This window comes from Martes martes (genome assembly GCF_963455335.1).
Source record: "Martes martes genome assembly, chromosome: 6".
In the NCBI taxonomy this organism is placed as follows: domain Eukaryota; kingdom Metazoa; phylum Chordata; class Mammalia; order Carnivora; family Mustelidae; genus Martes; species Martes martes.
The window spans coordinates 99,299,001-99,315,267 of NC_137893.1; the positions used below are offsets into that span (position 1 = coordinate 99,299,001).

General features: G+C 36.5%; 1 protein-coding gene across 9 annotated transcripts in view; it reads left to right on the plus strand.

The window, feature by feature from the left end:
* MLIP (muscular LMNA interacting protein) overlaps window positions 1-16,267 on the plus strand; it is a 254,404-nt gene that overhangs the window by 172,632 nt on the left and 65,505 nt on the right. For all 9 annotated transcript variants that reach the window (XM_080805321.1, XM_080805322.1, XM_080805324.1 and 6 more), the window contains one exon: window positions 8,146-8,190. In XM_080805321.1, the coding sequence (XP_080661447.1) occupies window positions 8,146-8,190 (45 nt within the window). The remainder of the gene's footprint in view (window positions 1-8,145; window positions 8,191-16,267) is intronic.

Consider the following 16,267-nt stretch of genomic DNA (forward strand, 5'->3'; position numbering starts at 1 on the left):
GGTTCAAAATCTGTGGGACACAACAAAGGCAGTCCTGAGAGGAAAATATATAGCGGTGCAAGCCTTTCTCAAGAAACAAGAAATGTCTCAAATACACAACCTAACCCTACACCTAAAGGAGCTGGAGAGAGAACAACAAAGAAAGCCTAAACCCAGCAGAAGAAGAGAAATCATAAAGATCAGAGCAGAAATCAATGAAATAGAAACTAAAAAAACAATAGAACAAATCAACAAAACTAGGAGCTGGTTCTTTGAAAGAATTAATAAGATTGACAAACCCCTGTCCAGACTTATCAAAAAGAAAAGAGAAAGGACACAAATAAATAAAATCATGAATGAAAGAGGAGAGATCACAACCAACACCAAAGAAATACAAACAATTATAAGAACATACTATGAGCAATTCTACACCAACAAATTTGACAATCTGGAAGAAATGGATACATTTCTAGAGACATATAAACTACCACAACTGAACCAGGAAGAAATAGAAAACCTGAACAGACCCATAACCAGTAAGGAGATTGAAACAGTCATCAAAAATCTCCAAACAAACAAAAGTCCAGGACCAGACAGCTTCCCAGGGGAATTCTACCAAACATTTAAAGAAGAATTAATTCCTATTCTCCTGAAACTGTTCCAAAAAATACAAATGGGAGGAAAACTTCCAAACTCATTCTATGAGGCCAGCATCACCTTAATCCCAAAACCAGACAAGGATCCCACCAAAAAAGAGAATTACAGACCAATATCCTTGATGAACACATATGCGAAAATTCTCACCAAAATACTGGCCAATAGGATCCAACAGTACATTAAAAGGATTATTCACCACGACCAAGTGGGATTTATTCCAGGGCTGCAAGGTTGGTTCAACATCCGCAAATCCATCAATGTGATACAATACATTAATAAAAGAAAGAGTAAGAACCATATGATACTCTCAATAGATGCTGAAAAAGCATTTGACAAAGTGCAGCATCCCTTCCTGATTAAAACTCTTCAAAGTGTAGGGATAGAAGGCACATACCTCAATATTATCAAAGCCATCTATGAAAAACCCACTGCAAATATCATTCTCAATGGAGAAAAACTGAAATCTTTTCTGCTAAGGTCAGGAACACGACAAGGATGTCCGTTATCACCACTGCTGTTCAACATAGTACTAGAAGTCCTAGCCTCAGCAATCAGACAACAAAAAGAAATTAAAGGCATCCAAATTGGCAAAGAAGAAGTCAAACTATCACTCTTTGCAGATGATATGATACTGTATGTGGAAAACCCAAAAGGCTCCACTCCAAAACTGCTAGAACTTATACAGTAACTAGAACTTATTCAGTAAAGTGTCAGGATATAAAGTCAATGCACAGAAATCAGTCGCATTTCTTTACACTAACAACAAGACCGAAGAAAGAGAAATTGAGGAGTCAGTCCCATTTACAATCGCACCCAAAACCATAAGATACCTAGGAATAAATCTAACCAAAGAGGCAAAGAATCTATACTCAGAAAACTATAAAGTACTCATGAAAGAAATTGAGGAAGACACAAAGAAATGGAAAAATATTCCATGCTCATGGATTGGAAGAACAAATATTGTGAAAATGTCTATTCTACGTAGAGCAATCTACACATTTCATGCAATCCCTATCAAAATCCCATCCATTTTTTTAAAAGAAATAGAACAAAGAATCCTAAAATTCATATGGAACCAGAAAAGACCTCGAATAGCCAAAGGAATATTGAAAAAGAAAGCCAAAGTCAGTGGCATCACCATTCCAGACTTCAAGCTCTATTACAAAGCTGTCATCATCAAGACAGTATGGTACTGGCACAAAAACAGACATATAGACCAATGGAACAGAATAGAGAGCCCAGAAATAGACCCTCAACTCTATGGTCAACTAATCTTCGACAAAGCAGGAAAGAGTATCCAATGGAAAAAAGACAGCCTCTTCAACAAATGGTGCTGGGAAAATTGGACAGCCACATGCAGAAAAATGAAATTGAACTATTTCCTTACACCACACATGAAAATAGACTCAAAATGGATGAAGGACCTCAATGTGAGAAAGGAATCTATCCAAATCCTTGAGGAGAATGCAGGCAGCAACCTCTTTGACCTCAACCGCAGCAACTTCTTCCTAGGAACATCGCCAAAGGCAACAGAAGCAAGGGCAAAAATGAACTATTGGGATTTCATCAAGATCAAAAGCTTTTGCACAGCCAAGGAAACAGTTAACAAAACCAAAAGACAACTCACAGAATGGGAGAAGATATTTGCAAACGACATATCAGATAAAGGGTTAGTATCCAAAATCTATAAAGAACTTATCAAACTCAATACCCAAAGAACAAATAATCCAGTCAAGAAATGGGCAGAGGACATGAACAGACATTTCTGCAAAGAAGACATCCAGATGTCCAACAGACACATGAAAAAATGCTCCACATCACTCGGCATCAGGGAAATACAAATCAAAACCACAATGAGATACCACCTCACACCAGTCAGAATGGCTAAAATTAACAAGTCAAGAAAGGACAGATGCTGGCGAGGATGCGGAGAGAGGGGAACCCTCCTACACTGCTGGTGGGAATGTAAGCTGGTGCAACCACTCTGGAAAACAGTGTGGAAGTTCCTCAAAAAACTGAAAATAGAGCTACCCTATGACCCAGCAATTGCACTACTGGGTATATATCCTAAAGATATAAACGTGGTGCTCCGAAGGGGCACATGCACCCGAATGTTTATAGCAGCAATGTCCACAAGAGCCAAACTGTGGAAAGAGCCTAGATGTCCATCAACAGATGAATGGATAAAGAAGTAGTGGTATATATACACAATGGAATACTATGCAGCCATCAAAAGACATGAAATCTTGCCATTTGCGACGACGTGGATGGAACTAGAGGGTATCATGCTTAGTGAAATAAGTCAATCGGAGAAAGACAACTATCGTATGATCTCTTTGATATGAGGAAGTGGAGATGCAATGCGGGGGCATTGGGGGAGGTAGGAAAAGAAAAAATGAAAAGATGGGATTGGAAGGGAGACAAACCATAAAAGACTCAATCTCAAAAAACAGACTGAGGCTTGCTGGGGGGAGGGGGGGACGGGAGAGGGTGGTGGGCAAATGGACATTGGGGAGGGTATGTGCTATGATGAGTGCTGTGAAATGTGTAAACCTGGCGATTCACAGACCTGTACTCCTGGGGATAAAAATACATTATGTGTTTATTAAAATAAAAAAAAAAGAATTTGTTCAGTATCTATTCTGTCCTTTAATTTCTATGTTATTTGTTATGTCGGATATAGTTTTCCTTTTTAAAGTCATATTTGTTGAGGTATAGTTTACCCATTGTTAAATTTACCCTTTCAGTGTACAGTTCTTTCGGTTTTCACAAAGCATAATACAGTTGTGTGACCACTACCATTTCTGAAGTACAAAACATTTCCATCTAATGAAAAAGTTCCCTTGTATTCCTTTGTAGTATGTCCCTCCCTCCAACCCAAGCACCAGACAGCTACTGATCTCTTCTCTGTTTCTATACTTTTACCTTTTCAAGAATGTCATATAAATAGAATTATACAGTATGTGGTCTTCTGAGACTCACTGTTTATACATAGTAAAAAGCAGATGAGATTCATCCATGTTTTTGCATGTATCAATAGTTCATTTGTTTTCACTGCTGAGTAGTATTCTGTCACATGGTCATATCATAGGTTTACTCTTCACCTCTTGATGGACAATTGGGTTATTTCTGCTTAGGTGCCATTACCAATAGAGCTGCTAAGAACACGTATGAACAAGATTATGTATGGACATGTTTCTCTTGTGTAAAAATCTAGGAGAGGAATAACAGCACCATTGTTTTTTCCTACGGTATTCACGTTTTTCAGATTTTTATTATTTTTCCAGGGAAACTCAAAGTTCTTGGAGCATATCGGCTAGCTTGGCTCTATGTGTGCCTGCTGCCTAGGTGGAAGATGCGAAAGCCTAGGGGCCTAGGATTTGCCAATTCCGCTGAGTTGTATCTTTTTTTTTTGTTTTATGAAGAACAGAAAGGACATGTGTTTCAGGCTGTAGAAAGCTGTAATGTCAACCGCTCTCTCTGTGCCATTCTCTTCCCACCCCGGTGATGACGTCCCTTATCTTTGCCTCTCTGTACCTTTGTTTATGGCTCTCCACACTCCTCTTCAAAGAGCCATTTCCATTGTCATCTCCGAGGAAGGCTTCAAGAACTGTCCAGTTGTCCAAACCTGTGCTTCACTGTCCCCTTTTCCCCCAGCCCAGCTGAAGGGACATCTTGAAATTATCCTCAGAGATACTTCTTTTCCCCGCCCTCAAATTTTTCTCCATCATATTACCCCTCTGCTGCCCTTATCTCTAATGTTGAAAAGTGGTATGTGATGAGAAAGCAGAGACAGAATATGTAAAACAAACAGAAACAACTACTTGGAAATGTTGGGCTGTGAAAGGGAGAAGGAAATTGGGTCTGGAGTAAGGTCAAGGAATTTCTGGGTTGCTTTTTAAAGCTGAAAATGATAAGAGCAAGTTGGCATGGGGTAGATTCACTGGAGGGGAGGTACTAATTATACGAAGAAAGGGAGATCCTAAAGGATGAAAATCCCTCAGAAGGACATAGAACCTACAGCCTAATTCAAATAAGTGTCCTTTGGTTCAAACCTGGAAACCTGCCATTGTAACAGAACAGAAAACAGAGGAAATGTCAGGTGCGGGTACAAGCATGTTTGTAGGTGGATGGAGGGAAAATGAAGAATTTTGTAACCCATACTTTTAGTTATTCAATTACTAACACTTTTCAGTGAAGAAAGGTTTAAGATTATTAACTGAAATTGAAAAGCAACCATATCATGGGGAAAAGATTAGAAAAGAAAAAGTTGAAAGCCATTAGGTATTCTGATTTCAATTCCCTCATTCCCCATAAATCCCCTCCATTCAGGTTGTGCCCTCACTGTGCTGCCCAGACCACTTTCCCCAGTTTCCCATTACTATAAACTCAGCTCTGCTCAGAGCTGCCATAACTGTAAAATTGGAGATAGTAGACACACCCTCCTCTTTGGCACACATTCCTCTAGTGCCTTCCAGGATACTGCTCTCTCAGCTTTTGTCCTACATCACTTGCCATTGTTATTTCTTAGGATCCTTTGTTGGCTCATCCTCCTCTTCCTGAATTATGAATGCTAGAGTGATGCTGGACTCCAATCTTGGGCTTCTCATTCCTCTCTGTATTCATTCCTTTGGTGTTTTGAAAGACAAGTCTATGCTAACAACTCTCAGATTTCTATCTCTAGTCCAGGATTATCCCCAAATTCTATTCTCCCAAATATCTATTCTCTGGTTCCATTTAGATTTTTATTAAATATCTGAAAAATTAAAATCTGATTTCTTCCCACAAAAACTATTTCATACCCTGCCTTCCCATCTCCACCTATAGAATTCTAATCTTTTGTTTGCACAAGGCCAGAAACTTTGGTGTCAAGTTTTCTTCTTCTCTCTTTCTCATATTCTACATTGTTGTAAGAATCCCTATGGCTGTAGATTTAAAATATATGTAGAATATGATTATTTCATGCCTTCTGTACTGCTGAGCTCTCCTCATGTTTTGCTGGATAGTGCAATGCTTTTTTCCCTCTATTCTTGCCTCACTATGATTCATTTTTAACACATCAAAGAGAGAGATCCTTTTCAAGCGTAAGTCAGATTATGGCCCCCCTCGGCTGAAAACCAGCAGTGCCCACACATTTCCTTTAGATATAAACAGAGTCCATACAAGCTCCTGGAAGGGCCCCTATGATCTCGTGTCCCAGCCTTTCCATCACTGCTCCCCTGCTCTCTGACCCTGCTCCCAGCATGACCGCTCTGCCTGCTTCCTTCCTGTGCCTCGAATGTGCCAAGCATGCTCTTGTCTCAGCACATTTTGTCCTGTTTTCAAATCAGTTATATCACTTCTTATAGTTTCTAGTGCCTTGTAAAAATTTGAAAGCTTAACTTTTATCTCAGAAAAAGCATGTTGGTAACTATGGTTGTTTTCAGTCTGGTTCTTAGAAAACAGATTTCTGGGTTCTCTGTGCATGTCTTTTGGTTGTTCATTATTTCTGCTTATTTTCACTCACATTGTCTTACCTCTTTGTGTGTTTGCATCTGATTTGTGTGTTGGATATTCTACTCAAAAGTTAATTTATAGAAATTATTTGAGGGCTCAGATGATATTATCGTACTACAGAGAGCTTTTTCTTTGCTTCTGTCAGACACCAGGAGCATTAGCAAGGAAGGATTCCTTAATTTAATCTACGGTTTTGGGATGATTTTTTTCTAAACAGTTGTTTTCATAATTCGAGGCAAGCTTGAAGACTGTGTGAGGTCTTCTAGATCATTCTTAGTCCTGAGGCTCAGTCTATTCTTGGGGATCATGGATTCTGACTTTTATCTCTCTACACCTCTGAGACAGTCAAAAGTTTGGATCAGTTTCTCAAGCAACTCATTATTGTTTGCAAACATCTTTAGGATAAAAGCCGGTCTCAGATGCTTGACTCATCTATTTGGATTCCCATCTTTTCCTGATCTTGCGCCCAAGTTCTTTTTTTTTTTTTTTTTTTTTTAGCTCATTGATGTTTTTAATAAATAACATGTCAATATTGTTTTAAATATTTTAATTATTATTGTTTATTTTGAAAGGATTGCTTTGAGTCCTTGAGCCACCATTCTGAGGTGGGAATCCATTTTGAGAACTTTACGTTTGTTCCATCTTGTTGAAATGCTCTTTTTCTAGATTGTACATATCCAGCTCCCTCACTTCCTTCAAATCTTAACCCAAATGTCACCTTCTCTAGATTGGCCATCCAATTTAAAAGCCATCAGCACTCTTGACCTTCTTAACACCTGGGTTATCTAAAAGAAATAAGGTCTTTAGCAGAAGAAAAGATTTTCTCTGGAAGAATACATTACCCTAGGCTTCAAATTATTTCTATTTTTTTTTTTTTTTTGCATAACATATAGTGAAATATATGATTTACCTGCAACATAAAGTGTAATTTACTTATTCATTATTTTATTGTTTACCTTCTCTCTTGCTAGAGTGTAAGCTCCCCAAGGACAGGGTATCTTTGTCTGTTTTGTTTAGTTATAAACTGAAGGGTATAGAAAAGTTCCTGGCACATAGTAGATATATAATAAATATTTGCTGAGGAGGTAAATGCCTCAAATAACACATCTCATTTCAGAAAGTAGGAAAGTGGGCCTACAAGAGAAAAATTAGAGGCTTATCGGGCAGTATTGAATGCTCATTTGAAGTTGGTAACCATTAATTTATAATGAAATCAATTAGGTTGGTTGAGAGAGTTTCTCCACAATGTTTTGCTTTTCAAGTTTAGAGAAAATAGATGATAAGGTCCACCAGGGTTGTGGTTTTCTTCTCTCTCTCTCTCTCTCTCTCTCTTTTTTTTTTTTTTTTTTTTTTAGGGTGAGTTTATCATAAAGAGACAGGGAGGCCAGAGAAATTAAGGTATTAAAATAACTGATAATTTGAAATATATGTAAACTAAGGGGTAATAACACCACAATGGAACTGGTAAAACTCATTGATTCTGGAGTCTCAATGGGGCTAAAGAAATGTTGTATTGGGGACATTTGAGAAGTGAATGGGAGATAGAATTCTCAGAATAGGATGCTCAAATTAAAATTTTACAGATTTCCCATTTTATTTGTGAAGGCAGAGTCTAGGAATGATCCTGAGAGTGGATGAGTGAAATGGAATAGATGAGAATACCTTTGGAGCTCAGTGGCGTGAAGAAGTGAGAGGTTAGAGACTTCCATGTGAATTTTGGAAATGGCAGAAATCCTGTAAGGGGCCATTATGATTCACGAATGGATGCCATCAGTAAATATGGGAAAACTTATCAGAAAACTGATAGATAATGACAATGAAAAGAATAATGAAGTGATATAGTTTAATGAAATAATTTTTGGAAGAAGAGGGTTTTGTATAGAAAAGAGAGCAGAATGGTTAGAAATTCATAATGACAAAAAAAAAAAAAAGGTGAACACTTATCCTAGAAGTCAAATCTTTCAGTATTTTTGTGGTTACTTCAGTAGTATAATTATTTTTCTTTTCATACAGATGCCTACAACTCTTCCGAGAGCAGCTGGTCGAGAAACCAAATATGTAAGTCCCTTCATAATGATACATACTGCTTTTTTAATGGGTGGATGTGTATGCTTTAGAGGGAACTCAATTTTATGTCATTAAAATTGAATTAGTTGATATTTTTCATAAGTGGAAAGGGGTAGGATGGTGTGATTCACCCAGATGTGGAAGATCAGGTTAGGTCAGATAAGTTTATTGAATAAATTCCTTCTTAAGTGAGGTCTAGTTTGATTAGTTTGGCTAAATAAAACGGAGCTCCAACACCTGTTTTCTGTCTTTCTAAATATCAGAGCTTCGATGACACTTTCATTTTTGTAAAAGTTTATTGTGCTTATCATAAAGGCATCAATTCACATACCTGAACCATTAAGATTTGTCAATTTCCAATGGGATGGCCAGCTTAGCTGGTTTTGACTAGTTTTTTGCTTTCTTTTTGATTTAAATTATTGTCAAATAAACTTATTTCCACTTAGGAGCAAAAATAGATTAATAGATGTGTAGATAGAGACTCACACACTTGATTCAATTAATTATGGCTCTGGCTGTGAATGCCTTAGGCACACACATATAGCCCTATCACGTTTCCATTCTTTACTCAACTCATAATCCACCCTGTGGCCAGCTTCTGCTTCTGATCATATACCTTCAACAGAAACAAGATTTTCTCCTAAGCAAGGGTTTAGTTTTTAGTTTAAAACAAAATAGTAAATTATTTCCCTTAGGTTATACCTTATATTTTCTAATATGCTATTTCCATCACTATCATCATCATCGTCATCATCAAGAATGCATAGTCATTAATTGCATACTTTGTGACGTATTCTCTTCTCAATTTTTGTATTTTTGCCTTCATTTGGATCTCCCTAAGCAAATAATAAATTGGTTGAAATCACTGAATTTTATCACATTTAGGAGGTGATGTTTAGAGGGTATGGATAGGAACACTGCTTAGAATATTTACCCAGAAGATTTCACTCTCGTTTTTATTGAAAGCCATTTGGAGTAATACTTAAAAGACTAGAGATATTTAGTAGACTATACCCAAGTTTAAATAATAAAATGGCTGCTTGCTGTCTGATCCTGGTAAAATAACCTCTCTATGCCTTAATTTTTTCATCTATAAAATTGGGAACTAACAATTGCCTGATGTATGATTCATATTAGTTAATGTATGAAAGGCCCTTGATGTAGTCCTGAGATACAGGAATAAATAATAGTTCTTCGCTTTCTTCCTCTTATTTTCCTTTGCTTTTCCCTTCATCTATGCCTCCCCCTTTCTCTTCCTCCTTTTTATCTTGGGAAGAGTAGAAGTGCCGTGACTTAATGGAGTTCCTTGATTCTGAAGTTGAATACAAGAAATGAAAGTTCCCTAAAGCAGTTTCAATACTTTTTGTGACTAATATATGCTACAAGAGCCAGACCCAGGAAAAAATAGCTACGAGTTTTTGATTTCTCAAGTCTTTCTCACCTACTCCTACCTGTCACCAAAGTGCCTCTGATGGAGACTCATTCACAAGAAGATGGGGAGGGGCTGAAAAACATCCTCTCGTCCCTCCCTGTGGGTGTTAACTTGGTAGCAATTGGAATAATTCTGGAGGGGCTGCATCAAGCTCCAGAGTTAGAATTTATTTCAAATTATTCTTCAATAAGTTATCAGACTTAATTAAAGTAGGTTAACATTTGCCCCAAACTTTCTGAGAGCATTTGAGTCATTCAGTGTTAGCAATGAATCATCAAATAGATTAGTATAGACTAGAGCAAATATGAACTCTGATTCAGATAACATTCTTCACTTTGATTACATTTGGTTTCTTGAGTGGGAAGCTTTATTTTTTTACTTTCTCTTACAACATGACATTTAAATTGTCCTTCGTGACACCTCAAATATGTCCATGTCTTTTAGAAGACTATCAAGGATAATTTTATGGTGGAATGTAAAACCCAGTTCTTTGGTGCCAAATTTTAGGGAAATCACACTTCTAAATATTTGGCTATAGTTGTTATATTTACCAAGTGATGTCTGATACATTTATTTTGAGGAGAAAAAAATGAAATTTTAGAGCAGAAGTCCACTTAAGCCATAAGCGTTGGTCTCATGTGAACAATCTATTTTAAATACAGTAAGTTCTGATTTTAAAAGAATGACATAGTTGTATTTTCTTCTAGAAATTCCAATATTCATATTGCCTGAATTATAAGATACCTTACCTTCAGGATGACTTGGATAGCTTTCACTCAATTAATTAATTAATCTTTTGCTATATATTTTTTTTCTCTTCCACTCCCATGGAAACTCAAAAGCAAATCTGAGAAGTCTTTTCAGTATTTCACCACCTCTCTGCAGACTTTGAAGGAAGTAGGCATCTTTGCCGTATATACTTGCTGGGACTTGATGTGTCATTGACTGTAGAAATTCTTAGATTCAATTAGAAAACAGGGATCCCCTGTTTACCAACTCCTGCACCATAGAGGGAAAAGGAGAAGACTTAGATGAGAACCAGAGAAAAAGTATTGTGATATTTGAGGATATCCTCAACAGATTATCATAGACCACTCAAAATCCCTATATCTGGGGTCTCTCTGAAAGTGCTGTATATGACCCATGAATCACAACTAGTGGAAAACTTAGAATTTTCTAGCTAGTTCTATTACTCAATTTCTTACTTTTATGCATTGATTGAACAAATATTTACTGTCTACCATGTCTACTCACTGAGGAGTCACTGGGGTGAGGGATGAACCTAATAAGGTCCCCATTTCTATAGCTTATAATGGGGGAGACAGTAAACAAATATGGAATGAGCAAGACACTTTCTTGTAGACATTAGAGAAGAGCTGGCTGTAGAATTGGGTGAACTGTAAGCAAACTTACCAAGTTGCTAATTTTTGATGAAGCTGTATTATCTATTGGCTTTCCAGTGTTCCTGGGATGATTATAATGGTTTTATTAAATAACAAGAAATTGTATGACTAATTCCTCTTTCTGGGAACTTTGGTAAAATGCTGCTTTTCTTTTTCATGAAAAAAAAGAAAAGAAAAGAAAATGCAAAAACAATTAGTGTCCTATTCTTATTCTTTATTGCACATATTGTTACATTTCACATGGTCTGTTTTTTTTTTTTCCCCTTAGGATAAGCCAGATGCTTGAAAAGTACCATCAATTCAGTCTAATTAAAGTCAAAATTTTCTTCAATTCATGATGTACTTGAATTGCAAGTGATTTTAAAGTAAACTGAGGTCTTCTTAAGTGTAGTAGAATTTAAGTGAGGCTAACAACATGTTGAGTAGTGGTGATCTCCAAAGGTCACTTGCGAGATTGACTCTAATTTATCAACAATATTCCATTCCATTGTTTTGAGTTCTTACCTTGCAAATGAGACTGAAGTATTTCACTTAACCTTACACCAGTCTTATGAAGTGGGTATTATTACTTCAAGATCTTCATATGACAAAGGAGGAAACCAAGTCTTGGAAGTCAGAGTAGGCAAAATCCAACCAGGTCTGCCTCGTGTCAAAGCCCTTGCCATTAATAGTTGTGTGAGAACTATAGAAGATACGGAAATGGTTTGTTTTCCTTAAATATTTTATCCATTAGTATTTATATTCTGGGTCTAAATTATTTCTTCATGTTCAATAACCTTCAGGCTAAACTTTGAATAATTTCATATTTGATGGCAATATCTAAAATGATATCTATTATATTTCTAACATTTTACATCACTCTGATAATTTAACTCATAATTTATCAGTTAATGTGTAAGAGTGGTTGATTCTCATGACACTTTTAAAGAATTTCTTTCCTCCTATGTGATTGTTTCTCATGATACTTACTTTTAGAGAATTTCTTTCCTCCTATGTAAAGGAATGAATTTTTTTATTTGAATTTCTATTTTATTCTGTTTTCAGTCTATCATATTTGGAGGGGAATGTCATTTTTTCCTTTGCATTACACTTGTCTTTGTAAATATTTATTTTTAATTAACTACAACCAGTATAAATTATTTCACTCATATAATTCAAAACCACAGTGTGCTTTCTTTTTTTTTTTTTTTTTTTTTTTTTTTTTTTTTTTTTTTTTTTTTTTTTAAAGATTTATTTATTTATTTGTCAGAGAGAGAGAGGAGCGAGAGTGAGCACAAGCAGACAGAGTGGCAGGCAGAGGGAGAAGCAGGCTCCCTGCTGAGCAAGGAGCCCGATGTGGGACTCGATCCCAGGACGCTGGGATCATGACCTGAGCCGAAGGCAGCTGCTTAACCAACCGAGCCACCCAGGCGTCCCCACAGTGTGCTTTCTTAACAAAGAGCAACCTCAGAAAATAAGACAAGTACTAGATCCATTACTAATTTATCAAAAAACCCTTAGTTGGAATCACAGCCTATAGATAACAACTTATTTTTATAAACTCTCTACATTACATGAGTTACTTTTAAGTGCCAGAGAAATAACAGAGATAGGCCTATTGAAGGTTATATAGTAAACCGGTAAGATCCCATCTTAATGAGCTTGAGGGACAGAAAAATGTCATAATGATGGATGCATATTGCTTTCAAAATATCACAATATATTAAAAAATGTGTCAAGCTTTATTAAGAATATTCCCCACTATATATACACACACACACACATATATATACACACATATATATATATGTGTGTGTGTGTATATATATATATACACACATGCACATACACACAGTTATTCAAGTAAAGGTCACTGTCTCCAATTTAGGCAGCTTGTGTACTCCCCTGTTGCTATGCTTGGCAATGTCTCTATGCTGGGGTGTTTTCAGAGGTGCTGTGTGCTTGTGTAGTCCTAGGTCTGAAGGTAAGAGGAAACTTCAATGCAGTTCACTTCAGTCCAGACCTTGGTCCTGATCTGATTTCCATAGTTTGTGACCAGAGATTTGACGAATTACAGAAAGAGTTGTGAACACTTTAAACAACAATTCTGCTTATTCTCATTTATTTATTTATTTTACTATTTTATTTATTATTTATTTATTTTATTTAAATATTTCTGACGCATGCTTATGTGAAATGGAATGAGGAAGGAACTAAAGGTAATTATCTGGGTTCCATAAAGTGAAGAGGAAGAGAAAAGATGTAATGAGAGACTCCTTATGCCTTGTATCCTTCAAATCATTAGTTTAGACTTTACCAAACATGAAGCCTCCATATTTCAGCCAAACTTGCCCTTGATCTGATCTTTTATCGCCTCATTAGCACATATAAACAATGGCTGTCCCTGGTCCCTATACCCACTTATTTTGCCTCCTGGTTATGTTCATGACAAGATGGAATCATCATTCCTTAGTACAAAGACTCAAACTTTCAAATCTATGTTTTGTATTTAGGCCTTTTGGGGATGATAAGTTACTAATTTATAAAATGTTTTTCAATGAGATAGATAGGGTAATGTCTATATAGAGAGTAAAGAACGTGAAGCAAAAAAGATATGATGCCTCATAATATATCGCTATGGGCTTGGTGCCTAACATTCTTACTATTGGATTCGTTCTTTTGCAAACATAGCGACTTATGTACAAATAACAGGAGCACTTGGGGCGCCTGGGTGGCTCAGTTGTTAAGCGTCTGCCTTCAGCTCGGGTCATGGTCCCAGCGTCCTGGGATTGAGCCCCCTATCAGGCTGTTTGCTCCGCAGGAAGCCTGCTTCTCCCTCTCTTACTCCCCCTGCTTGTGTTCCCTCTCTCGCTGTGCCTGTCTCTCTGACAAATAAATAAATAAAATCTTAAAAAAAAAAAAAATAACAGGAGCACTTGCTAGGTTAAGGGAAAGACAGTGCTTTATCATTTTATCATTTTATGTTTCCTGAACACCAGTCTCAGCACTCAATGATTATTAGGGGCTCAGTTAATATTTTAAGCTTTGTCTTTCTGCCTGGGAGAAGTAACATAATTCATTTAACACATTATCGCTAATTAGACTTCTTTGAGCCATGAGAAAAGGAAACTCAGGACAATGAGTCAACAGAGAAAAGGTGGAAGAAAAACATTTTAATGATATTGAACTGGCTGTTTTATTCAGGTGGGAGAGATGTGACTGCTGAAAGGGAAAAAAGCAAGCTGAAAGTGGAAGTGTAGAGTACAGAAGGCAAAGACAGCTGGAACAACTGGGTTCTGTTCCAGTCCCCCAAGAGGGTGTTTGCTAGTGTGATGCCAACTAAAAAGACATGCGTCAAGAATGAGGAAAAGCTGCACGTGGCAAGGAAAAACAATGTAGACAATGACTAAGGAGCTTCATTGTACTTCTTATGCCTCTAAGAGCAAGTCTTTGGAAAAGGAACATGGTTTCTCCAAAGCCAGCTTAGGGCAGTGGTGGCCCTGTAGAGCAATTTATTTTTCAGTGGATTTCAAATCCTCCTTTCTCGCTTTGTCTTTAGCTCTTTGTTTTTCCACATAATCTAGCTCATTAATAGATTTTCTCTGAAGTAAGAAATTTTACCTTTCACTTTTTTTTTTTTTTTTTTTGGTCTTCTCTGTTGGTTTCTAAGCTTTTTAAATGATGTTATGTTGGTTAACATGGACCCTCCTCCTTTATTATACATTCCTTTCCTTTCTTTTATGATTAAAATGATGTTAAAAGCCTTAGAATAGTTTGTAGGATTTTGTTTCACACAACAGCCATCCTTACACTCCTCTGTATTGTTGTTCCTCACAGTTAGTATTAATGTGGGTAGACACGAATAACTAAAATCTTTGTTGTTATTCAAATCCAATTTCAAGTTTAGTCTTAGGAACATCAAGTTGCTTCTCTACCTTCCTTCACTAACCAAGGAGCAGTGGTTCAGACAGAGTAACTTTCTCCCACCTCTCGTTGCTCCGATCTCAGTTCACCAAACAGGCTTTTCTCCCTTTTTGGAAAATAATTGCTACAAAATTAATAACATATTTATACCTATAGCATTTAATAAACCCTGCTAACCTGTATTAGGCAAACAAAGTGAGGCTTCTCAAAGAGCTTGACATGACTGGCTTGGTTGAAAAAATCTGGTTATATTCATAGTACACAGAAGCCAATATTCTTTTTCTTAGGTAAAGGATCTGCAGTGGTTTTATAAATATTTATGTCACCCTGATGGGCACATTTAATTCTATCGTTCTCTGGGAAGAGTTTCTCACATAAATGATATGAAATCCATTGTAAAAGATAAAATAAAAATGGAATTGGTATGTTTAGAGTATCTTATTGTAATGTTATAATTCCCAGTAAAGGAATTTTGGTCCAAAGATATTTGGGTTTTTCCTTAATTTAATCACAACTTTTCTTGAACATTTAATCTTTTTTCCCTCTAATAGTTTGGTATTATTTAGCACTATACACTGATAAATGTCAGTAATGTGGTTAAATTGCACAAATACTTAAAAAGATGTTTTTAATTATGTTATCTTAGTAGCCATACAGTATATCATCAGTTTTTGATATAGTGTTCCATGATTCATTGTTTGTGTATAACACCCAGTGCTCCATGCAATACGTGCCCTCCTTAATACCCACCACCAGGCTTACCCATCACTCCACCTCGCCTCCCCTCTAAAACCCTCAGTTTGTTTCCTGGAGTCCATAGTCTCTCATGGTTCATCTCCCCCTCTGATTACCCCCCTTCATTTCTCCCTTCCTTCTCCTAATGTCTTCCATGTTATTCCTTATGCTGCACAAATAAGCGAAGCCCTGTGATAATTGTCTTTCTCTGCTTGACTTATTTCACTCAGCATAATCTCCTCCAGTTCCATCCATGATGATACAAATGTTGGATATTCATCCTTTCTGATGGTAGAGTAATATTCCATTGTGTATATAGACCACATCTTCTTTATACACAGATGAATCAGTACTTTGTTTTTGCTGTGTAATCCCTTCTTTCCTATAATTATTGAGATGAAAACTTAACTATGATAGGTTTCAGTCAAAATTCTCACATTTGTTTCAGCATATGTCATAGAAGCTATTAACTTAACTTACGGGACTCAAAGAAAATTCTCTCACTATTGCAATAATGAGAAATTAACTTAAGAGAAAAAAATGAAGACTTTAGAGGAAATAATTATTACTCATATTACATTATGAGGTTAAGAAC